Below are 12,483 nucleotides of genomic sequence, written 5' to 3' on the forward strand. Positions count from 1 at the left end.
CGATGTACTGTGGAGACCTCACGCCCCACGTGTTGAGCAATTCGGCGGTACGTCCACCCGGCCTCCCGCATGCCCACTATACGCCCTCGCTCAAAGTCCGTCAACTGCACATACGGTTCACGTCCACGCTGTCGCGGCATGCTACCAGTGTTAAAAGACTGCGATGGAGCTCCGTATGCCACGGCAAACTGGCTGACACTGACGGCGGCGGTGCACAAATGCTGCGCAGCTAGCGCCATTCGACGGCCAACACCGCGGTTCCTGGTGTGTCCGCTGTGCCGTGCGTGTGATTGCTTGTACAGCCCTCTCGCAGTGTCCGGAGCAAGTATGGTGGGTCTAACACACCGGTGTCAATGTGTTCTTTTTTCCATTTCCAGGAGTGTACATGCTAATCACCAGGCACTCGCTCTTCGAATCATTCACCAGGAGTTCGATCTTGCTGTCTGCCACCTCCACGCTGTTGCTCATCTCCATCTGCAGCTGCAGGACTATTCTGTAAACGATAGTTAACTGCTTGGCAGAGGACTCACCGAACCTACCTTCGCACTATTTCTCTACCGATCCTCTGTCCAATAGCTCTCCGGAAAAACGAACGCTTAAATATTTCCGTGCGAGCTCCAGTTTCTCTCATTTTATCACAATGATTATTGCTCCTTATGTAGGTGGGCATCAACGAAATATTTTCACATTCAGAGGAGAAATTTGGTGTTGAAAGTTCTTCCTTAGATCTGGATAACAGAACGACGTCGTCGACATATGCAATATGTTTAATTTTCTCACCTTCGATCTCGATCCCCTTAAAATTTTATGGAAAGGTTCCCGCATTATCTTTTCGAAAGCCAGGCTGAATAATATCCATCTCCTCTCAGTTCTGTAATTACACTATGTGATCAAAAGTATCTGGACACAACCAAAAACATACGTTTTTCGTATTAGGTGCATTGTGCTGCCACCTACTGCCAGGTACTCCACATCACCGACCTCAGTAGTCATTAGACACCGTAAGAGAGCAGACTGGGGCGCTCCGCGGAACTCACGGACTTCGAACGTGGTCAGGTGATTGGGTGTCGCTTGTGTCATTCGCCTGTACGCCAGATTCCCACACTCGTAAATATCCATAGGCCCACTGTTTCCAATGTGATAGTGAAGTTAAAACGTGAAGGGATACGTACAGCACAAAAGAGTACAGGCCGACCTCGTCTGTTGACTGACAGGGACCGCCGACAATTGAAGAGGGTCGTAATGTGTAAAAGGCAGACATCTATCTAGATCGTCAGATTCCAAACTGCATCAGAATCCACAAAATACTATGACAGTTAGACGGGAGGTGAGAAAATTGGGATTTCATCGAGACGGGAGGTGAGAAAACTTGGATTTCATCGTCGAGCGGCTGCTCATAAGCCACACATCACGCCAGTAAATGCCAAACGACGCCTCGCTTGGTGTAAGGAGCGTAAACATTGGACGATTGAACAGTGGAAAAACGTTGTGTGGAGTGACGAATCAGCCGGCCGCGGTGGCCGAGCGGTTCTAGGCGCTTCAGTCCGGAACCGCGCGACTGCTACGGTCGCAGCTTCGAATCCTGCCTCGGACATGGGTGTGTGTGATGTCCTTAGGTTAGTTAGGTTTAAGTAGTGTGGCGATCTGATGGCAGGGTATGGGTATGGCGAATGCCCGGTGAACGTCATCTGCCAGCGGGTGTAGTGCCAAAAGTAAAAATTAGGAGGCTGTGGTGTTATGGTGTTGTCGCGCTTTTCATGCAGTGGGCTTGTACCCCTTGTTGTTTTGCGTGGCACTATCACAGCACAGGCCTACACTGAAGTTTTAAGCACCTTCTTGCTTCCCACTGTCGAAGAACAATTCGGGGATGGAGATTGCATCTTTCAACACGCTGGAGCACCTGTTCATAATGCACGGCCTGTGGCGGAGTGGTTACACGACAGTGACATCCCTGTAAAGGGCTGGTCTGCACAGAGTCCTGATCTGAATCCTACAGATCACCTTTGGGATGTTGTGGAACGCCGACTTCGTGCCATGCCTCACCGACCGACGTCGATACCTCTCCTCAGTGCAGTACTCCGTGAAGAATGGGCTGCCTTCCCCACGAAACCTTTCAGCTCCTGATAGAACGTATGCCTGCGAGATTGGAAGCTGTCATCAAGGTCAAGGGTAGGCCAACACCATACTGAAGTCCAGCATTCTCGATGGAGGGCGCCACGAACTTGTAAGTCATTTTCAGCCAGGTGTCCGGATACTTTTGACCACATAGTGTATGTTAAAGCTATACGTAACTTGACTCCCGAGTTTCATTTTCCTTTTGAATCAGTGAGACAAACTCTAATTAGGCAGACAAGTTTCCCGAATATTCCGGTCTCGCTTTGGCAAATTATCAGTCTCTCCCATTGAGTACACTCACAAGCCTTGTTAAAATCTGCCAAGAGCACATGAATGTCTTCACCATACTATCATGTCTTCTAGGTGAGCTGTCGCAGTACATAGACGTTGTGTACAGTCCAATGCATTTCCTTAAATCTCCTCATATCCACCAATCACTTCTCCTGCAAACGGCTGTATTCTGTCCAGTATATTGTTGGACAGGGTCTTGTTGCAGATATGAAATGTATTCGCAATTGCGAATATGGACAAGCAAGAGCTTCATAATGGAATTTCAGCAATGAATATTTGTGTAGGACCGGGCTCGAACCTAGATTTCCCACTTATCGCGAACGGTAGCCTTACAATAAGGCTACCCAGGCACGACCCACGGCCAGACCCAACCTTCCAAATGTCGTCAACCATGTGTCTACAACTTGTGCTCCTACACCCGTTATGTACATTCCCATAAAGTAGAGACATTTTTCTTGTAAGTCATTGCTCGGTGTCAGCGGATAAATGCTATACTGCAGTGCGTGTGTTATTCCGAATTACGATGCAGTGTTCCTTTGGACATGCATGCCAACACTGGGCAAGCGACTATCAAGTAAAATGTCTCACCTGTACGGGAATATGCATAATGGATGAGATAATAGACACGTGGTTGACGACATATTGAAGGTCGGGTCTGGCTCGGATAGCCTAATAGTAAGACCATAGCTCGCGATAAGCGGCAGATTCGAGTTCGAAGCCCGGGCTAGCACAATCTTTCATTGTCGTCATTCCATTATACAGCTGATGGTTGTCCATATTCGCAATTTCGAAAACATTTCATAACGGCTGTAGTCGCTGTAGTGCCTGTTCCTTTGGACATGCATGCATATTCAGAAGAACATTGCATCGTAATTTGGAATAACAGAGGCCCTGCAATATCTTACTTACTGTAGATGTTCAGAAGAGCTGCAGTTCATTTAGTCACCTTTCTTGTGTATAGGGCAGACGATTGCTGCTAGAACACTAGCAGTAGTGGGCACCAAAAAGATCCTGAGGAAGATCCCAGCAGAGGGGTCGAAACGTCGACCATTTTAGAAGAAACATGACGCGGCCTAATAACCCAGAAGATTTTAACTTCAGTGACAACGGCCACGAAAGCCTGCAGACTTACATAATCTATATTCTCTTGATTAGTTGGGGGATTCTCTAGTAGTCTTCCTCCCTCCAGCTCGCTTAAATGACTGCTGGAATTCTACCGTCTCTGGACTTTGATTCTTCTTCAGCCTCATTATCTGATTCTTCATTTCCTCTGGTGCAGGCAGTGGCTAATATAAATCTGCAGTGTCAGAAGACTGGAAACCGAACAGGCGATTAGGTTTATCACAGTTCAGGAGCTACCTGCAGCCTTGTTTGCAACTCTCAGCGATGTAGAATTTATTGGTGAGTGTGGTACCTATGATATCACCTATCGATACCACCCCATGGCGTCATAGCAACGGAACTTCAAGTTTCCGTGAGACGCCAATAGCTGTCGTGCGGGATCCGGCGGATGCAATGGAGTACGCCTGCCGAGCCACACCTCTCTAGCGGCTCGGCGGCCCCTGACGCCGCGATATAGGAGGGCCGGCGGAAGCGGCTCAGCCCTCTCCCGCTCGGAGCCACTTACCTACGGGACTCCATGCAGACGCCGCCTGGTCGCGGCTCTGACACCACCGTTCGTGTTTTAGTGCAGATAGACGTTTCCTCGCGGGCATTGAGACAGCTGGACCTCCTTTCTTCCGCATTATCTGTAATGAGTCTTAATGTGTTTGGAGAAATACAAGTTAAGTAAATCTTTTGTTTATTGTGTTAATTTTCTCGCTAGTCATTTCTGCTCCTGTACAGTTTTCCTACTACCACAGTTGTCGTACCACTCATTATTGTCCTTGACGAACTTTTGTCGGCTCTGGTATCCTTCCTTAAAAAAGTTAACTTTGTAATACGTCTTTTGAGTTTTTTTACCCAACTAATCTTGTTGAACCACCTTCATCATTCCTTTTACTTACATACTCTTTGCTTGGGAAGTTCTCCTTCGCACTGTGCTTTTCCTCGTCCAAAATCTGAGACTCGTAACTAGCTCTCCTTGGCTTCTCTTCGCTAATGCCTGGCGAAGAATGTAAAATGTACAGAGGCGCTCGAGAGTTAATGCGGTTTTCGATGTGAGATGCTTTTAACAGTTCTCGTAACGAATCTCTGTCTCGAAGTCTGGCAGAAAATCCAAAGACGTTAAGGTCCATTAAGGCCATAACCAAAGACACAATCAGTACCTTCACTGAGTGGTAGCAATAGTAATATTACCGACACCAGGATCACTTAATCGAGGTTCTTGAACGACGTTTTCCGTAATTCATTCATCAAATAAAATGCAGCAAATAGTCCGGAATTGGAATCTAGAACAGCTGCTAAATTGAGCAATTTAGAGGCAAATACCCTCGGTGTAGCGAAGTATAGAAGCAAAATCTTTGAGTACAGAATTTGTTCCAATTACGTTCGTTTCAGAATATTATTATGAAATAGTTCCATGTTTAGGAGTCATACACAACGGCTCGCTAGATTAAAGCTCCATATCTAAAGACTGAAAAGTTGCACAGATTACACCAACCCACAGTAAGGAAAACAGAAGTTACCCGCTGTATTATTAACTCATATCGTCGATATAGATTTTTATTAGTACTTTGAAACATATACCGTGCTCAAAAATAATGAAATGATGTTTGGATATAGAAGTAATATCAGCGGGTACGTAAAGGGTTAGTGTTAAAATTCTCTGTGACAGGTAGAACAACAACCACAGTACTTTAACGTTTTTCGTGTTTAGTACTGTTGGCTTGGTCGCATGTATACGAGGTGCGAATAGCGTCAGATGATGAGTTTTTACTGTGAAGTACTCTGAGATGTCGCTTATTCATGTGAAACAGCATTATCAGCACCTGACAGAGTTTAAAAGGGGCCTCATTATGGGTCTCCATTTGGCCGGCTGGTCGAATCGCGCAGTATCCAGATTTGCGGGGTATTTGGATGACCGATGCTAGACTGCGCGGGATCTTGATGGCGGGCGCTCTCGTCGTCACGGTTACGGTCGATCACACCTGCCCCCACAAAGGAGAGTAGTCATACTGTGTACAAGCACACAACAACCCTTCAGGTATGCACCTGCAATCTGGGAACAAGTAATGGAGTCCCAGCAACATTCTGCTGTTCCACACCGCTGGTCGGAGACTGACAGCAACTGGACTAGGGAATTACCGAGCCTTTCCGTTGGCTACCGTTGACACCACAACACAATTGGCTGTGTTTGCAGTGTTGGCCTGACAGAGACACATGTCCTGCTGATGAATTGTATCACACTGTCTTCAGTGGGGAATTCTGCTTCTGCACTATTCTGAATGATCATCGTTTGCGAGTATGTTGGCGATCTTGAAAGAGATCTCATTTTTTCAATGTTTTGGAGAGGCACAGAGGTGTTACTCCCGTCGTCACGGTGTTGGGAGGCATCGGTAATGACTTCAGATCGCGGCTGGTAGCGACTGAGAAAACTCTGACAACGCAGTGGCAAGCCACGGACGATCTGGGTCGTCACGTGTTCCCACTCACACGACAGTACCGTGATGCCATTTTTCAATAGAACAATGTTGAAGGATGGTTGCTTACCGTTTTTGGACGTCTTGGTTATTAGGAAAGTGGAGGGGTCATTACGGAATTTCGTCAACCGTAAGCCCACACGTACGGACCTCTATCTACAAGCACCGAGCTGCTATCGACCTTCACAACCTACTGGCGTCATTTGAACGTTCGAACACCTGTCACATGTTGCTTCTGATGGAGATAGCCTCGCAAAGGAGCTAGAACAACTGCGGTCGGTGTCTCCATATCAGATTCAAATGGCTCTAAGCGCTATGGGACAACATCTGAGGTTACATCAGTCCCCTAGACTTAGAACTACGTAAACCTAACTAACCTAAGGACATCACACACATCCAAGACCGACACAGGATTCGAACCTGCGACCGTAGCAGCCACGTGGTTCCCGACTGAAGCGCCTAGAACCGCTCGACCGCAACGGGTGGCCAACATCAGATTAGTACAGCGCTGAGGAGGAAGATATGTGACCACACACAATATACAGCGTGACAATTATTGAATTATATGAAAAAAACGTAACTACGGCATGCACACACTTTATTCAGCATGTAAACATCACTACAGATGTTCGATATGCCTGCTATCACTGGCGGTTTCGTGACGCAAATGAGTAGCGAAATCCTGCATGACGCACTGAAGTGTCGGAACATCGATGCAGTCGAAGACCTCCTGAATGGCTGTTTTCAGCTCAGCAGTGTCTTCAGTGTAGCCCAACAAAAAGGAGTCGTGTGTGTTCAGATCCGGAGAATATGGCGGCCAATCGACACCTATGATAATGGCCTCTGGATACCCCAGGGCCAGACTGCGGCTCCCAAAGTGCTCCTCCAAGACATAACTTTCCAAATCCGATGGGCTCGAGCTCCGTCCAGTATCAACCGCATATTGTCGAAATCAAGGTCACTTTGGGTAACTGGTATGAAATCATCTTCCAAAATCTTCACGTACCGTTCGGTAGTCACCGTTCCATCAAGGAATATCGCACCGATTATTCTGTGACTGGTCGCGAAATGCGGATTCTCAGTCCTCCAAATGCGCCAATTTTGCTTATTGACGAACCCATCCAAATGAAAGTGGGCATCGTCGCCAAACCAAATCACGCGCATGTGTATACTAATTCTCCCATCATGCCCCGCGGCCAACCGTGCAGTTTGAAAACCCTAATGGAAATCGTTCAGATTGGCTCTGAGCACTATGGGACTTAACTTCTGAGGTCATCAGTCCCCTATAACTTAGAACTACTTAAACCTAACTAACCTAAGGACATCACACACATCCATGCCCGAGGCAGGATTCGAACCTGCGACCGTAGCGGTCGCGCGGTTCCAGACTGTAGCGCCTAGAACCGCTCGGCCACTCCGGTCGGCAAACCGTTCAGAAGTTACGACTACTTTATTTCATATAGTTCAATAATTGTCCCCTTTAAAGAGGATAAAGAGGTGTTAAAGTCCAAAGCGTTCCTTCTACACATCGGCAACCTTTCGTCTAAAGGAGGCGGGATCCTAAGGAAACATCAAGATAAAGCAATCTTCCGGACACTGTCGCTGATTAGCGCTCTTCTCGGTTCGGTAAAGGACGATCTGGGACTGTGGAAGGCCGGAATTTACAAAATTCCTTGGGAGTGTGGCAAAGCTTGAGTAGGTCAGATGATGCGCATAGTGCATGAAAGGTGCATTGTACATGAGCGCCACACTCGCCTTTTGCAGCCCCGTAAGTTGCCCATAGCTAAGCGCTGCATTGTCACAAGATATTCTATGGATTATTGTGCCATAAAAATCTTGGCCCCCGGCGAGATTCTTTCGGGAATCGCTAATGAAAGAATATGCGGAAATAAGCCTAACACAAGATCTTATAAATCGTGACGGCGGCTTTCAGCTGGACGAGGCTTGGGACCCGGCCATCTTTTTAATTTCTTCTTAGCGAAAATATTTATTTCATAATGACACGTCTGGCGATATCTGACGTTTGTTGTTTTTTGCGCCATGAGCAGGCGTTCCGACAGAGAGCGGACGTGTAGTTTCACCTTTACGTATGCGCCTGCGGGCCACAGATGGAACAGTATTTGCAGAGGGCGGGGACGTCAATAGAGGACCCTTGTGTGACCGCCGCCAGTGCGTATGCATCTCAGAGCCAATTTTTGCTATAAACTCGACACTGTGAACTAGCGGTGTCCAGTGGCGGACACTCAGCTCAAGATGGCTGAACGGTTGCCAGCCAAATATTGTGGCAAGAAGTCAAACTGATCCGGCTGCAATCCCGAAACATCATAGAACACGACATTACTCGTTCACAAGTGGCATGCCTCTCCATAAAAGAGTCTCCTTTATGTTGAGGTGCTCTCGTGGCCAGCAAGATCTCCAGATCTGTCCCGATAAAACATGTGTGGGACCTGCTCGGACGTCAAATCTACCCCAGTGTTAGTGTCGATAATTTCGAGAACCATTTACAACAGTTGTGCGCCATCTTGTAGAGGATACAAAGGCTACATGACACCCTTCCCAGCCGACCCAGTGCATGCATCCAGGACAGATGGGTCCAACGTCGTACTCATAACCTCATACTGCCAAGAGTGTTCTAAATTCGATTTGATTTTGCAATCACTTAAATAACTGCACATACCCTGTCAACCAGTGAAGTTTCATTTCATGTTCTCTTCTCCTTCCGGGTGCCCCGCTTTCTTTGTCAGATGTAAAAGTAATATCCATAGTACCACATGGAAGTGTGATGGTAAAGTTGCTGTTTACAACGTATATAAATGATCTAGTAGAAAACGTCGGATGCCCTTTAAGGCTATTCGCAAATGATGCAATTGTCTACACCAAAGCAGCAACGCCAGAAGGTTGTAAGAATTTGCACGACGACCTGCAGAGAATTCATGAATTATGCAGACTCTGGCAGTTGACCCTGAACGAAAATGTATGTAACATATTGCGCATACATAGGAAAAGAAATCCACAACTGTACAGCTATACCACTGATGACAAACAGCTGGAGACAGCGTCTTCCGTAAAATATCTAGGCGTAACTATCCAGAGCGACCTTAAGTGGAATGACCACTTAAAACAGACAGTGGGAAAAACAGACACCAGACTCAGATTCATCGGAAGAATCTTAAGGAAATGAACTCATCCACGAAAGAAGTGGCTTATAAGGTGCCTTTTCGCCAGATTCTTGAGTATTTTTTATCCATCTGGGATCCCTGAGAGGAAGGACTGATAGAGAAGATAGAAGATGATCCAACGAAGAGCGGCGCGTTTCGTCACGGGACCGTTTAGCTGGCGAGAGAGCGTTACAGAGATGCTAAACAAACTCCATTAGCAGACGTTACAAGAGAGGCTTTGTGCATCACAGAGAGACATACTATTGAAATTACGGGGCAGCACTTTTCAGGAGGAGTCAGACAACATATTACTTCCCCCCACAGACATCTCGCGTATTGACCACGAGGAGAAAATTCGAGAAGTTAGAGCCAGTACAGAGGCTTACCGACAATCATTCTTCCCACACACTATTCGCGAGTGGGACATGGTTGGAGGGATCAGACAGTGGTACCGAAAGTACCCTTCGCCACACACCATTATGTGGCTTGCTGGGTATGATGCAGATGTAGATGTAGTGGTCGTCGATGTAATCGATCTATTACACATAATCAGAACGAATAAGACAATATCGTTCTTGTGATACCAATCTGGCTCTTTATTCGCACGAAACAATGGGTGCAATCGAAAGGGTATCACAAGTTCATTCCATTTTTCTACGTTCTGACGCCGTGCTCGCGTCATGGGACACAATCAACGTAAGACAAACAGCGTCTTTGTCACATAAACTAGTCCTACCTGTTATGGAGTAAGCCTTGGTTGCCACGCAGTTTGGCTGGATCACTACCTGAAAGTGCTGTAGTAGGATTTATCCTTAAAATAAATAGGCAGACATGTCTTTTTAAGCTCAGAATTGGAAGTTTACCAGTTTTTAATCACGTCTATAAGATCCTACCAGTGAAGAGCACCTCTCTTACAGTGTCTAATGTCTACAAACAGGTAGACAGTTCGGATATAAGAGGAGCATAATAGTTCTGATTTCTTCAAAAGTAAAAGTAAAGTTTCACACAGTACAGATGAAGTGAACATAATTCGATTCACAAGCAATTAAGTATGAAAAGCCACAGAACTGTTATTAGTCATGTTGAAATGACCCAACGCATATTTTGATTGTCTGTTGCTCATTATTGTAAAACTAGTTCTCTCAGTCCGGTTTGCACTAACTGAGATGCAACTCATAACGTTCCCGAGGCTGGGATAACGAACAGACGGATGCAATATTTGTCCTGTATGTAGCCACTTACATGCCTGAACGAAACCTAAAGTAAGACTGACTGAAATGGCGCGATTGTTGGCCTTTTAAGGATTCTCTCTCCTGGATGTTACTGGACATTGCTAATTTATAAAAGTTTACAAATTCTGTAGATCAGGAAGTTAATCTTTTACTGGCTACTAATTTTGTCATATGTTTTGCTTGTATATTATTTATCATGAGCAGTATTTATTGGCCGGCCAGAGTGGCCGAGCGGTTCTAGGCGCTACAGTCTGGAACCGCGCTACCGCTACGGTAGCAGGTTCGAATCCTGCCTCGGGTATGGATGTGTGTGATGTCCTTAGGTTAGTTAGGTTGGAGTAGTTCTAAGTTCTAGGGGACTGATGACCTGAGTTAAGTCCCATAGTGCTCAGAGCCATTTGAATCATTTTTTTAGTATTTATTGAAATACGCGGTACTAATTTATGCCTCCTCAATGGGAACCCCGCGTTTATGACCATGGGATCCATGCTGGATGTTAAAACTTAGCTACTGAAAGTTTAGTAATTTCTAATTAGGTATTCTTACTCCATAAAATTGGTGTCATTGGATTCAGGAAAATCAGGCGCTCGAAAGCATATCAACAGATCCCAGAAATTAACAGCAATTTGGCTATAACTGTCCCTGGAAGCTACGACCAGGTGAAATCTTTAATTAACAATATCTTTAAATTAATTACGTTTTGGTTATTATAAGCACTTTACTGGAAAGAGAAAAAGTAGCACTTCAATTTGGAAGTGCCTTTCCTTCTGAATTTACCAGTTAGATCACAACTTTTGCCGTATGACTAAATGTACGAAATTTTATAAGTGCAATAAATTCCGATGGCCATTATTTGTGGTGGAACTAATTAGCTCATTGCCATCAGGACGACAAACTGAACGAGCTATATAATGAAGCTTTGTGGGGGAAATTTGTTTCTACCATTTTCATAATTTACGCGGTATGTGCATAATGTAGGAATCTTAACATCGGAATTTTGAAAAGAAAATTACCGAAAATTTCATATAAACTTAATACATGAAACAGGAGTGCATACAAACCAGGATGGTGAGGGTCAACCTCCTCTGTTACATGTTTCTGTTCTATTCGACATAATGCTTCGATCTCTAACAAGGGGCTACAGTTGCTTACAAGGGAACCTCCCCATCGCGCCCTCCTCAAGTTGGCACAGTGGATAGGCCTCGAAAAACTGAACACCGCCAATTGAGAAAACAGGAAGAAGTTGTGTGGAACTATGAAAAAAAAAAAATAAGCAAAATATACAAAATGAGTACTCCATGCGCAACATAGGCACAAGGGTAGTGTGAGCTCAGAAGCTCCGTGGTCCCGTGGTTAGCGTGAGCAGCTGCGGAACGAGAGGTTCTTGGTTCAAGTCTTCCCTTGAGAGAAAATTTTACTTTTATTATTTTCACAAAGTTATGATCTGTCCGTTCGTTCACTGACGTTTCTGTTCACTGTAATAAGTTTAGTGTCTGTGTTTTGCGGCCGCACCGCAAAACCGTGCGATTAGTGTACGAAAGGACGTGCCTCTCCAATGAGAAACGCAAACATTTGATCGCAAGGTTATAGGTCAACCAAATCCTCCACAGGAAAACACATCTGATATATTCTAGACGACAATGGTGACGGCATGTGCGTCACATGACAAGAAAATGTTGTGTGATGTGTTGGCAAATGTGCCAACACCTTGTAGATAGAGGAGGCCGAAATGCACGCTATCTAACGCAGACGGGCGTGAATTCTGGAACAGGATAAGTAGTGAAGGCTAATAAGAAAAGTATGCAGCTCCTCGAATACTTAACTTTTAATTATCCTTGTTGGTTTACAACGTTTTTGATGAGACATTTCATTCGATAACTATCAAACTATGTAAGGCTAATGGCGCCTTGCTAGGTCGTAGTCATGGACTTAGCTGAAGGCTATTCTAACTATCTGCTCGGCTAATGAGCGATGCTTCGTCCGTGTAGTTGCTAGCAAAGTCGTCCGTACAACTGGGGCGAGTTCTATTCCGTATCTCGAGACCTGCCTTGTGGTGGCGCTCGGTCTGCGATCACACAGTGGCGACACGCGGGTCCGACATGTACT

General features: G+C 45.7%; 1 protein-coding gene across 1 annotated transcript in view; it reads left to right on the plus strand.

The window, feature by feature from the left end:
- Nucleotides 1-12,483, plus strand: part of LOC126456455 (uncharacterized) — a 478,332-nt gene that overhangs the window by 250,813 nt on the left and 215,036 nt on the right. The window contains exon 16 of the mRNA XM_050092205.1: nt 378-495. Within this exon, the coding sequence (XP_049948162.1) occupies nt 378-495 (118 nt within the window). The remainder of the gene's footprint in view (nt 1-377; nt 496-12,483) is intronic.

The sequence above is a fragment of the Schistocerca serialis genome, chromosome 2, assembly GCF_023864345.2.
Source record: "Schistocerca serialis cubense isolate TAMUIC-IGC-003099 chromosome 2, iqSchSeri2.2, whole genome shotgun sequence".
Classification (NCBI taxonomy): domain Eukaryota; kingdom Metazoa; phylum Arthropoda; class Insecta; order Orthoptera; family Acrididae; genus Schistocerca; species Schistocerca serialis.